The sequence below is a fragment of the Saccopteryx leptura genome, chromosome 3 (assembly GCF_036850995.1).
Source record: "Saccopteryx leptura isolate mSacLep1 chromosome 3, mSacLep1_pri_phased_curated, whole genome shotgun sequence".
In the NCBI taxonomy this organism is placed as follows: domain Eukaryota; kingdom Metazoa; phylum Chordata; class Mammalia; order Chiroptera; family Emballonuridae; genus Saccopteryx; species Saccopteryx leptura.
In genome coordinates, this window is record NC_089505.1 from 149556126 (window position 1) to 149578719 (window position 22594).

At 34.6% G+C, this 22594-nt stretch overlaps 1 protein-coding gene across 3 annotated transcripts in view; it reads right to left on the reverse strand.

The window, feature by feature from the left end:
- Nucleotides 1-3682: 3682 nt before the first annotated feature.
- Nucleotides 3683-22594, reverse strand: part of SLC44A5 (solute carrier family 44 member 5) — a 433851-nt gene continuing 414939 nt past the window's right edge. For 2 of the 3 annotated variants that reach the window (XM_066372205.1, XM_066372207.1), the window contains 6 exons: nt 14853-14956; nt 13736-13809; nt 13237-13307; nt 13028-13116; nt 11670-11754; nt 7162-7314 (listed from right to left, as the gene is read on the reverse strand). In XM_066372205.1, the coding sequence (XP_066228302.1) occupies nt 7202-7314; nt 11670-11754; nt 13028-13116; nt 13237-13307; nt 13736-13809; nt 14853-14956 (536 nt within the window). In that variant the 3' untranslated portion in view covers nt 7162-7201. Of the gene's footprint in view, nt 4065-7161; nt 7315-11669; nt 11755-13027; nt 13117-13236; nt 13308-13735; nt 13810-14852; nt 14957-22594 lie in introns of those variants that run through there. The other variant, XM_066372206.1, reaches the window with a different exon arrangement.

A 22594-nucleotide genomic window follows, 5' to 3' on the forward strand; every position in this document is an offset into this window, starting at 1 on the left:
GGCATCATTCTTTTTTGTTTGTTTGAGCTAAATACATCTTTGTGATTAATTTTATTGTAACATATTCTGCTTCAATGCTGTTTGCCAGAAGACTGAAAAGTATTTTTGTTTAATTACTAAGTTCTTCTAATTTGCTATTGAGTTTTTTTTCTATAGATTGATGAATTGCTTTCAGAAGGCACCCTACTTTCTGTAATGTTGAACACTTGGTTCCTGCTAGAGGTTTTATAAATATAGTCATAGCCTTTTCTGTTCTGTTCTTGGATACCACTGCTTTCCCAACATCTTACCTTCATTTTCTCCTCTCTGTGCCCTGCAGCAATATCCATCCATCTGGCTGGAAGAATGTGGAGATTTCAAAGTTAATCTCACAATGAATCAAGTCCAGGTTCACTTTAATTGATATGCTAAATGGAAACATCTTTTTGTTTGATAAGCTTCTCCCATCCTTGTTAACACACTGCTCTTTAACAACAAAAGGCCAGAATATGAAGATGCCCACATTCTGGGGCCAGCAGTGGCAGGGTACAAGATTATTTCTCCATTGTTAAACTATTCTCAACTATACAGTGCATATAAAGAACTGGAAAGAAAAGAGCCAAGGCATTAAAAAAGAAAAAAGAAAAAAAAAAAAGAAAAATGAAAAAAGAATAGCTTATTACTTCAAATAGTAAAATTTGATTGTTTTGAAATGTGTCACATCATCCCCGTTCTTCTCAGCATAGAAACCACGAGAGTATATATTGCCAGATTCTATTTATATATTGTTTTTACTACTTTTCATTCCAAGCAATTGGAAAGTCATAAATGGGGGAAATAGGGGTTCAATATGTCTTGATAAATTTTAAGAGGGTCTATGACTGTGACATCATTCGTACGTCCAAACCTTGCATTCGCTGGTACTCGGTTTTCAAAAATGAATGATTTCACATTGGTTTTAATGGGTGTTGGCTTTGTTTTCTGGGTGATGACAGATTCACTGAGGACCAGAAGTAACTCAGCTAGGTCCTGAGAGAAGCCTTCAATACCATTTAACCACAAGACTGAAAACATGGTATATGGAAAGTATATTTGGAAAAGTAATTTATTCTTGTTATATTGGTAAGATATTTTTATCAGTGATTTATTAAATTATATTCTTATACTCATAGAACTATATTTTTAAAAAAACATTTGTAAACATCTAAAGATAATATCTAAGAAACTGGAAAAAATGTCAGGACCCTATTTCATATACCATAGTCTGCAATAATGATTTTAGTTTAATTTCATCCTATATCTTATGCCAGCAAAGACTGATTCATAAAGCATGTTCTCCAGTCCAGAACCAGATAATGCTGGAGATAATTACTGTGCCTGGTTAGAGTTCAAGAGCAATTTCCTGAGGCACCACTTGTAAAAGTGAAAGAACATACATTGGAATGACTGCTGGTCAGCTGTATAGTAAAAGACAAACCAAGAAGTGTTGCACAGAGCCTGTTTTTCAATATCAGTTTGAACGCAAAAACTATGTTATCCCTGATGATCCCACAGAACCTGTAATAGTGTGATTTCACTGTGTGGATTCACAAACTCTTTTTAAGCTTTCTGGGTACACAGAAAAGTAAAATCATAGTCCAATTTCAAATAATTTATTTATAAGTATGATCAGTGTTTTATATCTAAAACAAAGAATTATTAAGTTTTAAAGCAGAATTTGGATTTCTTCTTTTTCTTTTCATTTTTTTATTTATTTTCTTATTTTTTTATATTTTTCTTTTAAATATTTTATTAGCTAATAGCTTATTAGAGTTAGAACAATGAAAACAGCATGAATATTGTTTTATGTTTTTATTAAAGAAACCCATTAAATTTTTAAAAATTAATTTTGAAGAACTAACATATACTTCAATTTAGAGTCATACATTTATTAAAGTATATCTGAACCCAAGACAATTTTTTAGCTTAAGATAAAACATTTGATTGGTACATTTAATGTTGACTTGGAAAACTTCTGTTAATTAGTGTCCACAGTTTTTTAGTTTCTCTAAATTTACCCCTGCCTTTAAAATGATGAAATTCGCTTCTTACAAATGTGAGAAACACCAAACGGGGGACCTGGTAAACCTATGGCAAACTAAAACAAAGACCAGCTAATTAATTTAAGCCATTGTTTGAATTTTAAAAAGTCCATCTCTTATCCATTTAGCTTTGATTTATTTATTTTGTATAAATTGACATTTTCAGTTATTTGACTTGGTAATCAATGCACAGCTAGAGAAAAATGGATTTTAAAAAATAAATCTAAATGTTTAAGAAAAACCCTACATATTTGAAACAAAGATTTTACCATAGGATAATGGGTTTTGAAAACTAAAGCTTTTTTTCCTTTTCTAGTTTAAAAAAATAAAAAGGCAGATAAGTTTTTTCTTATCTAAATCTTTATTAGAAGAAAAACCAATAGATTTAAAACAAATAACAACAAATTTCATTAAATATTAAATATTTTAATTATCAAAGATATTTAGACAATATGGTCCTAATATTTCTGCACAGCAGAAACACATTGATTATAGAGCTCAGACTGTCATGTGCTCATGTGAGTTTGTTTTTGGGGTAAAACAATATCTAAAGTTACATATAAACAAATGTGATAATAGATAAACTGATAGTAACTTACTGTTGATTCTCAAAGCTTTCACAAACTATCATGTGTGACTGACATCCTTTTAGGGTGAATGCTTTAAGTACTCTTTCTATAACAAATTGAATTCATTTTCTTTAAAGTTAGGAGTACTAGTAAAGTTACTTAAAATTGAATTAGAAATTATGTTCCTAGTTATATTAATTAGCACAATAAAAATCAATATAAATAAACTGATTATTTCATATCAAAAGATAGAACATTAAAAAAAGCATACATAGAACACTCCTTGATGGTAATACACAATCATTTAAAGTGGAGCTATTTAGTGCATGACATCTGAGTACCTTATCTCGGGGTAAAGTTTTTCTTTATTATTTTTCAAAGTTTCCCTGTCTAATCTGTGTAAAACACTGAGAAATGCAGTCTCATACCTAATGTATTTTCAAAGATCTACTATAGAAAAGATTACATTTTTAAACTCAGTTTTAGTTAAAAAAGAAACCCAACAAGTGTCCTTTCAGATTTTTTTTCTTGTGTGTAATACACATTCATGAACGTCCACTAGGCGCAAAGGAATGTGTTTATGCTGCAAAATGGACTCTATTGTGAAGATATCAAACATACTGAAATGACAAATGGTTTCCATCCAGTGAGTTAAGAGGAAAACAAATGCAAGAAGACTTGTTTTAATCACTAAACATTGCAGGTTTTTTTTTTAAACAATGTTTGTAAACTTGCCCACAAAAGCTGGGTAATATTAAACAGCCAGTAAGGCACTTTGTCAGAGAGGATGAAGTAGTAAAGGTTGGATGATTGGCAATTTGTTTAATAGGAAACATTCTATACTTAGAGCAAAATCTGGAGCCCGGCGGTCTTTTACGGATTTACTGTCAAACAGGAATGGGGACAATTTAAAAATTTTCTATTTTACTTTGTTTACCAATTTTCCCTGCAGGAGTATTTCAGTTGTAATTTCAAAAATATATTAGGAGCTATCAATTTAAATAATGCATCATTTTTCAATCTAATATTTAAAAGAATATTAACATATTCACTAGTATTTTCGAAACATCCAAGCCACTCTATTTATAACTGAATTACAAAACAAAAGATCTCAGTATAAAAATGTTCCATGTTATTAACAATTCCCTTGTGACTTCTGATGGCTTCACATATTACAGTATAAGCTTTGGTATAAAGCATGCAAATAAAAACCAACAAGGTCATGAATACAGTGTTCCAAACACACAGCACTTATGCAATGAGTGTGGCGCAGACACAGCAGAAGAGGAAAAGGTAAGACCGCTGCAAGATGCTCAGAGTTTGCACCTCTACTGCTTCTTAGTTTGTACACTTTGCTCCTTCAAAGTCTTCCGCAGAGATTGATTCATGTAATAGGGTCTTTCAGTAGAACCATCGTTTCTTTCTAAATCTTCCACTAGGAGGAAGAACGGCACAGAGTAAGAGAAGTAACATCGCCATCTGCTGCATTCTTGCTATACAGCAGTTCATTTATTATTTTTTTCAACAGTATAGTTTGGCATCAACATTATTGTAAACATAACTGAGAAAACAATCAGCCCTTGTTATTATGACGGTAAGATATTATCTCTTTCTGTGTACCAGGTCAGGTTCTGCCGATAGTATATGCCTCTCAACTGTATGATTGAGGAAGTAATGTTTCCCTTCTTTTGGACAGCAAACTTAATAACAAAAACTCTAAAAGATTCATCAGGTATATCTAAATTTACCTTCAAATTTTTAAAAAGTACTCTTTTCTCAACTTGCTTTCTAAATGACCACACTTGTTTAACATTTCTTTGTTTGGCCATAAACAATTCAGATAGTACAGTTTTTAAAAATAAGATTTACAAATTTTAACTGCAAATTTTGAGGAATTTTGCTTTTGCACAGTTATTAGTTTTTCTTTGTAAAGAAAATATGGTTTCTAAATTCTTTCCTCAAAAACAATGCTTACTTTTTTACTTTAATATATATCAATTACACAAAGAAGTGTTTTTGTTTGTCTGTTTAATATGGAACACTTCGTGAATTTGCATGTCACGCCTAAGAGGGGGCCGTTCTAACCTTCCCTGTGTCTCCAATTCCAGTGTATGTGCTGCCAGAGCAAGCACACAAAGTCATTAACAGAGAACATTTTTCTGACTAGAAATAAGCTCATAATATAGTTAAAACTTAAAGGGAAGAATCTAAAATTTTCCTTTAAGTTTTAAAAAATTACTTAGAATATTGAGCCAAATGGCATTTCTTTTCTTATGATTTTTCAACCAAAGGCTGTATCCTTAAAATAGAGCCAAGTTTAGAATGTACCTCCAATATAGGTCAGTAAAAACTTTTACTGTAGATTATTTCCTGGCCTAATTAATCGATAGACTGTTAAGCATATAATATATGGGCCCCATCTAGCACCATGAATTTAAAATATAGAAGAAGCTACAACTGTTAGAAGTCTTCAAATTAATCTTCTTTGTCTTTCTCAATTTTCTAACTTCTAGAACAGCCATGAATATAAGGAGAAAATAGGCAACTAGTTTCTCTCACATGTTGACGTATTTAATTCACGTGAGTTTACAACTCTTATGTGTATCAGAATCAACTAGAAAACTTTATAATAATTTACGAGATTCCCCACACCCAAACACAGTGTATCAGAATCTCTTAGGGTGAGGTACAAGCATCTATATTTATAACTAAGTTCTCAGAGTGATTCTGATGCATACAAAAAACGGAAAATTGTTTTGTTTTATCATTATGAACTTTTCAACTACTCCTAAAGTGGACTTTTTTTCTTACAATTTTTAACACTTAAGACAAAGGTAGCTACTTTTCTAGATGTAACCCCTGTATTGTTGAATAACAAAATAATAATAATAGTAATCATCTAGAAAGACAAGTTGTCACTCTTCTCTGAATTATAGTTCAAGAAGAAGGAGAGTGATGATGTTCCCTTAAGCTGTGAGGCCAACTGACACTTTTGACTATAATAATATCAAAAAAGGAAGCCAAGAACAAGATGGTGGCCATTATAAGGCGTAATATTTTTAATATCTTCTCTAGTCATTGGCTTCTGGCTATTACTTCTTGCTATTATGGAGGCAGTTTATATCTAGGTTTCCACACTTTAGGATCATTAAATAAATTAATGTTCATATTAATGTGAAACACATGGTGAAATTCTGTCTCTCTTCTTGGATACATGGATCATATTCAGATCAAAATGTTAGATCAATGCATTCTTTCTGCCAATACATAAATAATTCTTATATACAAGCATAATGTAAAAGCCAAAAGGATACTGCTTGATTCAGTGCTCCTTTTGGGGTACATTTTTACAGTTAGCACTTGTACACAGGGGTGGTTAAGCAAAGTATGTAAATGTCTGATTCATGTTTTGCTCTGCCATGCAAAATACTTACACATGGCGGCCAGAAACCGGCTTGTTGCTCTGGCCAGCCGGGGTAGAATAGGGCAACAACCTTCCTCCTAAAGCTTCAAGGGGTTGGTGTTTGATCCCACAGTATGCCCCCTTATAAAGCTGTCAGATGAGTTATGTATGGAGGACTAATAGTATACTTTCTTAGGGTAAAATCTTTTCTTCCCTCACTGAAAGTTGGGCTAAAATCAGACCTTTTATAGGACAAAGCCAATCTCTTTAACATAGGAAAACAGGTATGCTTATGAAAAGGTATAACTACTCTCTTCTGAAACAAATCCATACCAGTTTTCTATGTGGTGAGTATAAGAAAATAGAAGTTTGTCATTATTTAGTTTGAGACAAAAGGCATGAGTTAAATGGCCATTTCAGTTTTGTTAAAATATTTTAACAGTGGCCAGAGGTTCATATTATTGAAAATGGCATTCCAGAACTCGGAGTCAACTTCACTATAAATATAATATCACTAAGACAAAGTGGGCTGTGAAGTTCCCACAGTAATTTTTACCTAGTAATGCTCTCTGTGAAACCTCTATAACATTAACATCTACATGTCTGTTATAAACTTGAAACACTTACTGAAATATACTTCCTAGGGAACCATTAATACGAGTTTAATCACAGTTTCGAGAGTTGTCCACTAGCTTGAACAGAATAAATATGACTATAGCACCATATTTACAGATTTAGTACCATATGCTGGTTAACTATAAATCGACCTTTTTATGGCTAATCCATTATACATTTATAGCACTTTCAAAAATTGCCTGAATATCCTTTACAAATATACACATATAAAAAGAAAGGCTACCAAAGTGCTGCAATGAGAAACAGCACGCTGAATTATAAAAGTTTTTAAAACACTTTTTGCTCTAGACTTTAAAAAAATGTTTGACATATACAACGTGCTTCTCAGCTGGGACCACAGTCAATTTATAAAGCGTCCTAGTTCACAGAGGCTACTGTTATCAAATGCCTGACACCTCAGATGGTACCAGGTTCTGGCTTTCTAGGAATATACACAGACATTTCACATTACTCAAAAGCATCATTTTCAAATTACAAATAACCTAATTTACAAAACTTCTACTTAAAAATGAGTGGCACTGTTTGGAGCTTTTCTACTCTCTCTGCTTCTGGGGAACTATTTGCTTCTTGTTCAGAATTCCGTGCAGGGCAGGGGCTATGAAGTAGGGTTTTTCTGGAGATCCATCATTTCTTTCCAGATCTTCACCTGTATATGCAGCAGCCAAAGCAGGCAAAAGCAGCAAGCAGCGGCAGAACAATTATATGCAATTTTTATAAATTGGAGAGTTGAACAGGGAAAAATCAGAGAATAGCGTTAGAAAATCAAATATAAGACTAATTAGTGCAGTTAAATTGCTGATGCTGGACAACCTAAGAAGCTTCAGCCTCGGCCAGAGAGCATTGAAACTTCCTAAATCCCACCCACTCCCAAAGAGGTTTATTCTGATAGTTTAAAGGTAAACAAAGTCTTTCATGTCCTTCCAAAAATGTTATCTTTAAATTCTGTGACTATTTCAGAGAGGTAAACTGCCACATCTTCTGAGATAAAGCTAGACAAAAAGTGTATTATTTCCATGATAAATGTAGAACAGTACAATTGAATTTCAAAGTTCAAAGTCACTTGTAGTGGTAGTCCATACCCTAATGTTACACATGAAGAAACTAAGACCCATGTTTGTAAAATGATTCTTCTGAAATCAAAAGCTCTTGGGCAGGGGTCCCCAAACTACGGCCCGCGGGCCGCATGCGGCCCCCTGAGGCCATTTATCTGGCCCCGCTGCACTTCCGGAAGGGGCACCTCTTTCATTGGTGGTCAGTGAGAGGAGCATAGTTCCCATTGAAATACTGGTCAGTTTGTTTATTTAAATTTACATGTTCTTTATTTTAAATATTGTATTTGTTCCCGTTTTGTTTTTTTACTTTAAAATAAGATATGTGCAGTGTGCATAGGGATTTGTTCATAGTTTTCTTTATAGTCCAGCCCTCCAACGGTCTGAGGGACAGTGAACTGGCCCCCTGTGTAAAAAGTTTGGGGACCCCTGCTCTTGGGCAATCCAGATGAGGCGAGGACTCAGCCTCTTGATAACTCGTTCAGTTCTGGTCCTACTTAACCATAAGGTGTCCTGTTCTAAATCCTTGCAGTCTGCCTCAAAGTACATTCAAAAGCTAAAATGAGTGTTTTCTAACTTCTATAATACATGAATTTACCTTCCTGCTTTGTTTAGGCTTATAATAAAATGATGGTGTATTCACTGTTGGGTAGTTGGGGGGAAGTACTGGAATGATGCTAAGATTAAATTTCCTGCAGAAACATACAATTCACAGCCGATAATATCTACCAATAAACATATAAATGCAATTTGATTCTAGATTTTGACTAAGTGCATTTAAAAAGATCTGTTGTATATAATCTTTATTATAACATAAAGGATCAGAAATACTATATAAAACCATATAATCATATTTTGTAGAATACATTTAAATTATTTTCCATTACACTCTTTTGGGAATGGTTGAATTATTTGTTTAGTATATTTTTACATTATATCTCACAGTGACTTTTCTCACACACAACATGAAAAGCTGAGGAAAGATGATAGACACCAAATATTTTTGTTCTGCCTGACCAGGCAGTGGTGCAGTGGATAGAGTGTTGGACTGGGATGCAGAGGACCCAGGTTCGAAACCCCGAGGTCGCCAGCTTGAGCGCTCATTTGGTTTGAGCACAGCTCACCAGCTTGAACCCAAAGTTGCTGGCTTGCTCTGCTGTAGTGACCTGGTCAAGGCACATACGAGAAAGCAATCAATGAACAATTAAGATGCTGCAATGAAGAATTGATGCTTCTCATCTCTCTCCCTTCCTGTCTGTCTGTCTCTATCTGTCCCTCTTTCTGTCACAAAACAAACAAACAAAAATTTTTGTTCTTTCTTCCTTAATCATATTATCACTTATCATATGTCAACATAATTATCACCTTTGAGTTATTGGTACGAAGCCTGATATGGACTACAGTAATAATTATCTACAACTATTATTTTTTCCTATCCTAGTACCAAAATTCTCAGTACCCTATAATATTAAAAAGATACTATGTTTCTGTAAATAAAATGCTTGCAAATGGTTAGCATTTTAAAAACAAGTTTCCTGGCAATCAAGATATTAAGTATAAAAAGATACACAAAAAATAAAAGGCACAGTTCCACACAGTCATAATTTGGTTTAGAATATCATCTAAGAAGAGTATTTCCCAAAGTAAGATGTTGCCCATAGTAACAGCTGGGAAGAGAAGAGAAATACAAGGTGATTTCCTTTGTTTTTTTATTATCAAAGACAAGTCCCCAAAAGAAAACTATTCATGTTTACTACACCATGTATTAAATAAAGCTGAAATTATACCTGGTTTTCAAGAAGTTGGCAATTATTAATATAAAAGGGTTGAAAATATTTCTTACTAATCAAAAAAATTTTTTTTTCCTGAAGTTGGAAATGGGGAGGCAGTCAGACAGACTCCTGCATGTGCCCAACCGGGATCCACCCGGCATGCCCACCAGGGGGCAATGCTCTGCCCATCTGGGGCATTGCTTTGTTGCAACTAGAGCCATTCTAGCACCTGAGGCAGAGGCCATAGAGCCACCCCCAGCGCCCGGGCCTACTTTGCTCCAATGAAGCCTTGGCTGCAGGAGGGGAAGAGAGAGACAGAGAGGAAGGAGAGGGGGAGGGGTGGAGAAGCAGATGGGTGCCTCTCCTGTGTGCTCTGGTCGGGAATCGAACCTGGGACTCCTACATACCAGGCCAACGCTCTACCACTGAGCCAACCGGCCAGGGCTCTTACTAATCAAATTTAAAATCCACTGTAAAATTTAAAATGCACAAAATTTGTCTAAGTTTTCAAAGACCAGACACTAGTAGGCTCTAGACAGTTCCTGATATACATTTTGAAAAACATATTTAATTACAAGAATGGGGACTATCCCAGTGGGATCTCCCAGAATTGTTCCCATGATTAGTGCTTGAGATAAGAGATCTGGGAACAGCTAAGAGTTCTCTACTCTGTCTTAGGCGCTACCTTAGTGCCATGCTTCCGACCCCAGCTCAGGTGTGAGATTTATTTATGTGATATTTTGTAGGTGGCTCTTCCTAAGAAACCACTGAGGCACTAGGAAAAGATTAAACATTCCAGTTTCATTTATACCCAGAGGAAGAGCTAACTAGCATACAGAGTTCTCCTGACTTTTTTTGTCTGGTTATTGAAAATTGATTTTTAAATGTCCAGAAAGAAAAAAGAAAACAAGGTCAAACCATTTTCTAGGAGTTTTGTCATGAATATTTCTCCCTGTAGTTATTATCGTCTCTCCTGAACCCAGTGTGAACTGGATACCATGGGTCAGACTAAAAAACAAGCTTAGTTTTATACAAATGGAGTGGGCACTCTGTAATGCTCTGTAATAGAATGGTTTATTGCTCTTAAGAGCAATGTGACAGAGAAATAATCTCTCAGAGGTTATAGCTATGGGGCTAGAAAGTTCTGTTCTTTCACCTGCTGACCTTACTTTCTCTAGGTTGAAGGTGAAATCCAGATCAAGCTCCTGAGGGGCACTAGGTTCTCCAAGGCTCTGGAGAGATATTAATAGAAAACATGTACATTCTGTGCATGCAAGCTACACATGTCACAGAGGCACCATAAATAAGTCAGCGATGAAAGCTCTAAAGCAGGGGTCCCAAAACTTTTTACACAGGGGGCCAGTTCACTGTCCCTCAGACCGTTGGAGGGCCGAACTATAAAAAAACAACTATGAACAAATCTCTAAGCACACTGCACATATCTTATTTTAAAGTAAAAAAAAACCCAAAAAACAAAATGGGAACAAATACAATATTTAAAATAAAGAACAAGTAAATTTAAATCAACAAACTGACCAGTATTTCAATGGGAACTATGCTCCTCTCACTGAACACCAATGAAAGATGTGCCCCTTCCGGAAGTGCGGTGGGGGCCGGATAAATGGCCTCAGGGGGCCGCATGCGGCCCGCGGGCTGTAGTTTGGGGACCCCTGCTCTAAAGTTTAGCTCTAAGACCAGAATTGAGCTAGACCTTTCCTAGACATGCTCCTCTATGAATCCTAACCACTTGTCATTGTTACCCAATATGAATTGGTCCCTGTGTGTCTTTGAGACCATTGCCTGCGTAGCTTTATCAGAATCTATAAAGGTCCTCCTCAGAGTTTCCAAAGCCCAGTCATGTCCCCAGTTCTGTTAATAAAGCACCACAGAAGCCAGTAATTATAAACTTAAAAACATTAAGAAATAGAAAAATAATTTCATGCTAACATCATACCATGAAACCTGAGGTACATTTCAGTAGCTGACTCTCCTGTGCTTTGCAAACTCCATCTTCTCAGCCTTTAAGGTTTGAAGAACATCTACTAATCTCTTTCCAAAGAAACTCTGTTTTGCAGTTGCAGCCAGGGCATAACAAATTTACAAGCCAGCTATGGACATGGGTCTTAACTTTATCTTTTGGTTATCCACTGAACGGGAAAACACATATTCTGAAAACTTACAGTAGCAGATGAAAATTGTATCAATACACATTGCATAGACGCTGAAGAACCCGTGTGCAATTAGGTAAGATCCAATAATGACCGTCTGTAAATGAGTAAAGAAAAAAATGACGATGTCATTAACTGGTCTAGAAAAAAACCATAATGCAACTTTAAATGAAAGTCATGATAAGAAAGCTTTGAAATACTTGGTGTTGAAAAAGACTTTACTATAGAGAGGAAAATATACTCAATAATAATGTTTTTGAGTGCTTTGTAGTGGGATTTAAACAAAATGTACTAGGTTATCTACCATTTTTCTTACCACTATTCCCAGTGCCTACTAAATATATCCCATGTTTAGGATTCTGTACATGGAGGCAGTAAAGCATAGGAGCTAAGGTCATACTGCTTAGGTCTGAATCACAGCTCAGGCATTCATTCAACAAGTTACTTAACCTGTCTTTGCCTCCTCTGTAAAACTCTTGGTTGGTAAGAGAAGGGAATATGTGAATAATAATAACAGTATTTATGACACATGGATTGAGTGAATTAATATATTGTAATAGATTTCAATGTATTGCGCCCAGGTCCTCTCCTGCTACCACATTTATCACCCAGTATGGGGGGACATAGGCTGCTTCCCTCAGTACAAATTTCTGCCTCCGCCATCCTTGGGGCAATGCTTGGCCAAAGGCTACCTCATGCAGCATGCAAAGACTCAGGCCCTTTGTCAGAGTTTCCTATATTTATGTCTGAGGCCTCAGCTATAACTGCAACTTGGGCCAGCTTCTTTCTTTGCACACACCTACCCTCCTCACGTTCCTAAAAGTTTGTCTTAGAACAATTCCTAATATACCGTTTTCATGCAGTCCTCTATCTCAGAGGTTGTTTTCAAGGAACCCAATCTTAAAACAGAATGAGCCTTGGCACAAAGTAAGATCAATAATGTTACCATTGTCTCTCTTATTCCTTTTTGTTTTTTATTTTGTTATCTTTGATAAATCAGAGTCAATACTATGTAGCTACTATGGGATGAGTTGTGTTGCTTCAAAATTCAAATGTTGAAACCTATCCCTCAATGTGATGGTAATTAGAGGTGGAGCATTTGAGAAATAATTAGATTGTGAGGATAGACCCTCATGAATAGGATTAGTGCCCTTATAGGAGGAGGTAGGAGAGATAATATCTCTCTCTACCATGTTAGAATACAGCAAGGTGTTCCTTTGCAAACCAGGAAGAGAGGCATCACCAGGAACCAAATTTGTGGAAATTATTATTTTGCACTTCTCAACTTTCAGTATGTGAAAAATAAATTTTTGTTGTTCCAGTGTATGGTATTTTGTTATAGTAATCTAAACTAAGATACCAGCTCTTACCAGCAAAGGTACCCAGTAGTAATTTAAAGATGTTGGTCCTTCTATAAAGGTTGAGATTCTCTGTGTAAAGAGCAAAAAGGCCAGGACACCTGCAGTGAAAAGGCAGAACATATACATTAGGCATTTGCAAAGGAATATAGTTTTTTGTAGTAACAGAGTTTTTCTTAAGTACCTTGTAAACTTTTATTATTATTATCATTATTACTTACCTATACACCCAGCTACTAGAATTTTCCCCAGGACTAGTACAAAGTCTGTCACTTTATCCATAACTGCAACTCTGAGCAGAAAAAAACAAAGCATAATCTTGTGTTTAAATTACATGTGTTACTTGAAATTTATAAGAACAAATAATTTGTTAGTTCATTTTGATGTGTCTTTGCTGCAACTTTATTTGGCATTTGTTAAATGTAAGGAATGAAGTTCTGGGATGAATTTCTGACTTATTTTTAAGTCATAATTTCTTGAGCAGAGGAAATAATAAAAATAAATAAATGCCAGTGGGTGTAAAGATATTGGTGGATGATGGAAGCAACAATTCTAAGATATAAAAAGAAATTAATGATGTGACAGAGAAGATTGAAATCTATCAACTTAAAAGACAATATTCATGTCTAAAATGACTGCCGATATTTTCATAACAACTTGTGACGTATGTGATATTCAGGGTTCCTGGACTCTATGGCAATGTTCAACCTGATTACTTACTTTAAAACATTTCTTATCAGCAGATTGAAAGCATCTTTTGCTGACCTGCAGAAGTTTTTGCCGTATATTGCAATCTGAGGAAGAAAATTATTATTCTGGATTCAGTAACATACCCTAACAAGACCAACAGATAATCCAATGGCAGGAAAATGACTCAGTTCTTTGTCCCCCATAGAGCTACTCTCATTCCTCTTCTGACATTTGGGTTTGTGGGAGACCTGGGAACCGTGTGCTCTCAACTCGGCAAGCTCTCAGAGTCATTGACAATAATGTCTGCTTCTTCAGATGCTATCTACCCTTCAGCTCTCTGGGAGTTAGACAACTTCAAACAGATTATTTTTTCTTTTTTCTTTTCCCCCTCACATCTTAGAACATGGTTTTTGTCTTTGAAGAGTTTAGCTAAGGTTTGTTGCTGAATGGGTTAAATGTTGTACAGTTTATATTAAAAATTACTCTCAGGAAACCCATTGCCTTTTAGTACACTTGATTTACTGATTAAAAGCCCCAAGACAATATTCTCATTGGAAGTAAATTTCTCCATGACTATTTGAATCATTGCTGCTGACCTCGTGTCACTGTGATAATAAGCAAGTGTCATTAGATTGTAGCTACATTTTAGAAGAATTATATTTTTGGATCTACTAATATTTAAAAATTTCTTTAGAAGCCTCCATATTTCCATAGGAAAAAAAATAAATTTACTAAGGCATTGTCAATGCCAACACATTTCAACGTAAGATTCACAAAAAGGAAGAGACCCTACCTTTAAAATATATAAATCTCAGAATTAGAAAGGTATTTTCTTCTCAGAGTGAAACATAAACTACATTATGTCAACGATACACAAAATAATTTTCAATCTAGCACATTGCAAAATTTCTAAAGTAAATAATATTTTCTTCCTCCAAAGAGATAGTGAAGGTAATAATGAAGTACAGTTAATATGCTATCTCAATTAAGAAAGCACAATCCTGAATTATGCAGCAGATTCATAAAACCCTGTATCCACATTCTGGTAAATTCACCTGCACGATGTAAAAGTGCTTTAGATATGGAAATGTAGACATGGGGTTTGGGTTTGTAAAGAATTTTAGTAAATAAGAAATAATCTACTTACCATAACATAGGCATTTCTGTTCAAATACCTTACAAATGTTTCCAAACACCAGAAACAGCATTTCAGGCAGCGTTGTAAAAATTTAGAAATGTTGTTCTGGCTATCTATGAGGAGATATTTAAATCTATTAATGATTTGCAACTAAACTCCATGAATCAAAAAATAAATGTAAACAATTCTAATGGCTTTAAAATTTTTTAAATTGCAGTAAAATATACACAAAATTTACCATTTTAACCATTTTTAAGTGTATAATTCAATAGCATTAAGTATATTCACAGTGTTCTGAAACCATCACTATCCATTTCCAGAACTTTTCATCATCTCAAATAGAAACTCTGTACCCACTAAAAATAAGGTCTCAATCTCTCCTTCTTCCAGCCCCGGGTCACCTCTATTACACTTTCTGTCTGTATGAATTTGCCTCACCTAGATACCTTAGATAAGTGGAATTATACAGTATTTGTTCTTTTGTGTCTTGCTTATTTCACTTAACAAAGTTTTAAGGTTAATCATTTTATTCCTTGTTGGAACTGAGTAACATTCCATTGTGTGTTTATATCACATTTTGTTTATCCTTTATCTGTTAATGAAATTAGTTTGTTCCTACCATTGGCTATTATGAATAATGCTAATATGAACATCGGTGTTCAAGTGTCTGTTTGATTCTCTGCTTTCCATTCTTTTGAGTATACATCTAGAAGTGGAACTGCTCAGCACATGCCAATCTTATTTTTAACTGAGAAACTGCCATACTGTTTTCCATGGTGGTTAGGCCATTTTACATTTTCACCAGCAATATGCAAGGGTTCCAATTTATCCTCACCCTACAAACACTTGCTATATTCCTTTTTTTAAACAGTAGCCATTCTAATAGACATGAAGTAGTACCTCATTATGGTTTTGATTTGCATTTTCAGAATGACTAATATCGAGCATCTTTTTATGTTCTTATTAACTCTTTATATATCTTATTTGGAGAAACATATATGCAAATCCTTGTGGGAGACCAATATGATGACACAAGAGGCCCCTGAACTTCCTTCCTTCCGCAGAGGTACTGAATGTACAGCTATACATGGAGTAATTCCTCTGAGAGAAATCTAAAACTAGCTCAGTAACTCATATACATCAAGCAACCAAGAGAATTCCCACACTGAAACAGACAGAAAAGGCTGAAGCATACCATCCCATAAATCCCACCCCCCACATAACACCATACAATCGGGTTGATATATCTAATTCTCAGTTTCTCCCTAAGGAGTGAAGGATTTGGACAGCACATCTATATTCCAACATTTAAGGCTACCGCCCAAGGGAGGGGTCTTCAAAAACACTTAGCTCTGAAAACCAACATGGCTTGCATTCACAAGCGCCACAGGACTATAAAAAGCAAAGAAGCAGTTTTTAGCAGGCATGTGTGCTAGCACTAACTGTGGCTATTTCCCCAGGACTTGGCACATAGGAATCAGGTAAAACACCCATTTTCCAGTCATTCTGAGGAAGGAGTCTCACTATATATTTTATAACCTGTTGCCTGAGGACCTGGTTTCTAATTTGCATGCATCCAGGAGTTAATTATGATCCTCTATGGATCCTGGGGAAGCTGGTGGACACTTAGACCACCCTATGGCTCTAGCTGACTGCATTTATAACAATAGGTCACCATATCTCTTTGGAAAGAGCTTGTACACATGCCTGGTGCCATAGCATTTGAGACTGCTTCCCGAGGGATGGTCCCCACTTCTTCTGGCCCTGTTAGCCAACAGGTCTTGCATTCAGGACTCCTCAGGACTATAGCAAACAAAGAAGCAGTTTTTAAAAGGTGCAGGAGCATCCTCCCCAATCCCGCCACCACAGCTATACATCCTGTCTCTGTGCAGAGGGAACAGGTAAAATGACCCACCTCCCACTTTCTCCCTGAAAAGGGCTAAACTACATACTTGCCTAGCTGCTGGCTGAGCATCTGGCTTATACTCATCCTGCATCTAGGTTTTGCCCATGACCCTCCCCTTTGAGGCACTGGCAGGTCTTAGCAACCTTCAATTATCAGGAGCCACCAAGAATAACTATGGTGGCTAAAACAATTACAAAGTTTTGAGGGAACAAGAAGCATGCAGCTGGCTGATTGATGACATTCATGTCCTATGAGACCAGTCTGACATACCGGGATGTAAGAAAATGGCTGAGAGATTAAACTGCAGTCTTGAGACAAGTCTTTGGTGTGGACTTTGGAACTCCAAGTCCTGCAGGGGCAGAACGCTACTCCAGCAAGCACTACTAGGATTATTTATAGGAAGTAGCTGACCCCTATAGCCATTTTCCTACATGCCTGGGGGGCATCGGTAGGTTATCCTTCTCTGCACCTGAATCCATTGTAGACTAATTTGACCCAGACTCTGCTAATCTGCTTGATGAGCAGAGACCAATAAATACAATGAGGTTGCAGAGAACTGGGCTCTCAGTCCTAGAGGCTGAGAGTCCCCTGTACCCATCTTTTCTGTATATTGTGTCTTGTGTGTGTTTTTTCTTAAGTCCTGCAGCACCTTCCTTTTGTGCACACCCACTGTTGAGCTGGTCTCAGCACCTGGAGAGGTGGCTTTTTTAATCTAATGCATATTAACTAACACAGAAATCCAAGAAAAAATAAATAAGGAAATAAGTTTCAAAGAAACAGTAACAAGATACATCTCCAGAAACTGATCTTAATGAAACAGAGATAATGGTCATAAAAGTACTCACTGAGGTCAGGGGAACAATGCATAAACAAAATGAGAATGTCAACAGAGAAATAAAACACACACACACAAAAGTCAAATAGAATTCATAGAGCTGCATAATATAATAATTGAACTAAAAAATTCAACAGAGGGATTCATATCAGACTAGATCAAGCTAAAGAAAGGATCAACAAACTTAAAGATAAGACAGTGGAATTCATCCAATCAGAGGAACAAAAAGAAGAGTAAGGAGTTAAGTTAGCTTAAAGACCCAATGTGATACCATCAAGAAGACCAATATATATGTACTAGAGGTTCTAGAAGGGGAAGAGAGAGAGGCAGAAAGCTTATTCAAAAAAAGAATGGCTGAAAACTTGCCCAACATGGGGATGCAAACAAATATCCAAATCCAGAAAGCCTAAAGGGTACCAGAAAAAATGAATTTAAAGACACTCACATTGAGACACACAGAATTAAATCTTCAAAATTCAAAACAAAGTTAAAGACAACAGAAAAAAAAACTTGTCACTTATAAAGGAATCTCCATAAGAATGTCAGCAGATTATTCAGCAGAAACTTTGCAGGTCAAAATGAAATGGAATTATATACTCAAAGTACTGCAGAAATAACTGCCAACCAAGAAACTGCATGTCGTTGTTGTCCTTCAGAATTGAGACATAGAGTATTTCAGACAAACAAAAGCTGAAAGAGTTTATCACCACTAGATCAACTTACAAGATTTGTTAAAGGGAATTCTTTAAGAAGAAACAAAGCAATGCTAAATAGTAACTTGAAAATATATAAAAATATAAAACTCACTGGTAAAGGAAAATATAGTTAAATTCAGAACACGCTAAAAATTTAATGGTGGTGGGTAAGTTACTTACAACTCTAGTATGAAGGTTGAAGGACAAAGTATTAAAAATAACTATAATTGCAAGAGCTCGTTGATACACAATGTAAAAATATGCCAATTTGGACATCAAAAACAATGTAGTGTATAATATGTGTGTGTGTGAGAGTGTAAAGCTGTTGAGCTTTTGCATGAGTTTGAAGTGTTTGAAGTTAAGTTGTTATTAGCTTAAAATAGATTGTTATAACTATAACACGTTTTATGTAAACTTCATGATAACTATAAACCCAAAACCTATAGTAGATACAAAAAGATAAAGAGAAAGGAATCAAAGCATACCAATACAGAAAATCATAAAATGCAAAGGAAGATAAGAAGAGAGAAATACAGGTTTATAAAACAGCCAAAAACAATTAACAAAATGGCAACAGTAAGTTCATAGCTATCAAGAATTATACTTAAATATAAGTGGACTAAATTCTTCAACTAAAAAACGTAGAGTGGCTGAATGAATTAAAAAAGAAGACATAACTATCTGCTACCTACAGGAGTATCACTTCACCTTTAAAGATACGCACAGACTGAAAGTAAAGAACTGAAGAAATATTTTTCATGTAAAGAAACCAAAATAAAACGGGTATATTTATACAATATATCAGATAAAATAAACTTTCAGACAAAAACAAGAAGACACAAAGGTCATTATACAATGATAAGCGGGTCTATTCATCAAGAGCATATAAAATTGTAAATTTTAATATAGCCAATATTGGAGCATTAAAATATAAAAAGCAAATATAAATTGTTATGAAAGGAGAAATAAACAGCAATATTATGGTAGGGGATTTCAATACTCTTTCAACAGATCATCCAGAAAGAAAATAAAAAAACAAAGCATTAGACTTAAATTACATGTTAGACCAGGAGAACTTAGCAAACACTTACATTACATTCTATCTTACCACAGCTGAATATACATTCTTCTCAAGCACACATGCAACATTCTCCCAGATAGATCATGTTAGGCTACAAAACAAGTCTTAATAAAAGTAAGAAGATTGAAATCATATAAAGCATCTTTTCTGACCACAGTGGTATGAAACAAGAAGACAATTAGAAAATTCATCAATATGTGGAGATTAAACAACATGACAATTGGTCAAAGAAAAAACAAAATAGAAATCAAAGAGTATTTTGAGACAATGAAAATGAAAACACAACATATCAAAAATACAGAATGCAGTAAAGAATTTTTAAGAGAGAAGTTCATAGCAATAAATACCTAAGTGAAGAAAAAGAAAGATCTCAAACAATCTAACTTTACATTTCTGGAAACTAGAAAAAGAATAAATTGAGCACAAAGTTAGTAGAAGAAAAGAAATAGTAAATATCAGAGTGTAAATAAGTGAAATAAAAAATAAAAAGACAAGAGAAATATCAGTAAAGGGATAGCTGTTTTTTTTTGAAAAGAGAAAATAGACAGTTAGCTAGACCAATTAAAACAAAGAAGAGAGAAGACAAATACAAAAATGAAATAGAAATTATTATAATTGATAGCCCAAAAATACAAAAATCATGAGATTACAATGGATAATTATACACCAACAAATTAGATAACTTAGGAGACATAGATAGATAAATTCCTAGAAACATGCAACATACCAAGTCTGAATCATAATGAAATACAAAATTTCATTTGAATCAGTGATCAAAAACCTCCCAACAAAAAAGTAGATGGCTTCACTCATGAATTTTACCAAACTTTTAAAGAAAAATACCAACCCTCCTCAAAATCTTCCCCAAAAATAGAAGTATAGGAAACATTTGCAAACTTATTTTGTGAGGCCTGTATTATACTGATACCAAAGCCAGATAAGAACATAACAAGAAAAGAAAATTTCAGGCCAGTATGCCTGATGAATATAAATGCAGAATATTAGCAAACTAACTGGGTATAGTAGGCTTCAATACAATCAACACCATATAGGACAAGCTCACAGCTAACACCATACTCAATAGTGAAAAGGTGGAAGCTTTTCCTCTAAGATCAGGAACAAGACAAACATACCCACTCTCTCCACTTGTATTCAACATAGTACTGGAAGACCGAGCCAGAACAATTAGGCAAGTAAAAAAAAAAAAAAAAAAAAAAAAAAAAAAGACATTCTAATCAGAAAGGAAGCAGTAAACTTGTCTCTATTTGTAGATAATATAGCATAATATATACAAAAAAGCTTACTGTCTCCACCAAAAAGCTATTAGACCATAAATTCAGTAAAGTTTCACAAAACAAAATTAATTTATAAAAATCAGTTATATTTCTATACATTAACCACTATTAGAAAGAGAAATTAAGAAAACAATTTCATTGACAATAAATACCTAGAATAAATTTAAACAAGGAAGTGAAAAACCTGTTCACTGAAAACTGTAAGCCATTAATGAAATTGAAAAAGACACAGATAAATAAAAAATATTCCTTGTGCATAGATTAGAAGAATTAATATTGTTCATAGTACTCAAAGTAACACACAAATTCAATGTAATTTTAATCAAAATTCCAGTAGCATTTTTCACAGAAATAGAAAAACATTCTAAAATTTGTATGAAACCACTAGAGTCCAAGTAGCCAGAGCAATTCAGAAAAAAAGAACAAAACTAAAGTCATTATAGTACTTACTGATTTCAAATTATATTCTAAAGCTATAGTAATCAAAACATTGTGGTAGTGATGTAAAAATTGACCCAAAAGTGAATGAAACAGAGTGGAGAGAGCAGAAATAAAGTCATGCACATACAGCCAATTAATTTTTGACAAAGGAGCCAAACCATGTAATGTAGAAAAGATGTTATCTTCAATAAATGGTGCTAGAAAAAGTGGATATCCACATACAAAAGAATAAAATTGGGCCCTTTTCTTATACCATACACAATAATTAATTCAAAATGGATTAAAGACTTAAAAATAATGCTGAAACCATAAAACTCCTAGAAGAAAACATAAGGGTAAGCTCTTTGACATTGATATTGGCAATGATTTTTTGAATGTGACTCCAAAAGCAAAGTCAACAAAATAAAAAATGAACAAGTGGGACTACATCAAATTACAAGGCTTATATACAGCAAAGAAAACCATCAATAAAATGAAAAGGCAACTAATGGAATGGAAAAAAAATGGAAAACCACATATATGATAAGACATTGATATCCAAAATATACAAGGACTCAGATCTTAATAGCAAAAATCCCCCCCCCCCCAAATAACCCAATGTAAAAAAATGGGCAAAGGACCTAAGTAGACATTTTCCCAAAAAAAAAAAAAAAAAAAGATACAAATGGCCAATAGGTACATGAAAAAGTAGTCAACATTACTAATTATCAGAGAAATAAAAATCAAAACCACATGAGATATCACCTCACACCTGTTGGATGGCTATTAGCAAAAAGACAAAAGATAAGCGTTGGCAAGGATGTGAAGAAAAAGAAACTGCAACTGTAGTGGGCATGTAAATTGGTGCAGCCACTATAGAAAACAGTATGGAGGTTCCTCAAGAAATTAAAAATAGAACTACCATATGATCTAACAGTTCCACTTCTGTGTATATATATAAAGGAAATGAAATCATTATCTCAGAAAGGTATTTGTTCTGCCATGTTCAATGCAGCATTATTTATAATATTCAATGTATGGAAACAATCTGCATATCATTTGATGGATCAACAGATAAAGGAAATGTATAGATACACAATGGGATATAACTCAGTGTGAAAAGGAAGAAAACCCTGCTTTTGCAACAACAGTGATGGCCTGGAGGGCATTATGCTAAGTGAAATAAGCCAGATAAAGGCAAATATTATGTTATCACTTATATGTGGAATAAAAAAGGAAGTCCAACTCTTAAAAAAAGAAAAGAATGGTGGTTGCTGTAGGTTGAGTGGTGGAGGAAATAGGGAGAGGGTGGTAAAAAGGTACAAACTTTTAGTAATAAGATGAATAAGGTCTTATGATATAATGTATAAAGTGGTGAATATAGTCGATAATTCTGTATTGTATAATTAAAATTTGCTAAGAGAATAAAACTTAAGTGTTTTCACCAAAAAAGAAAAAAGGGGAAAAAGGTAAATATGTAAATATGTGAGGTGAGGTAATAGATATGTTTATTACCTTG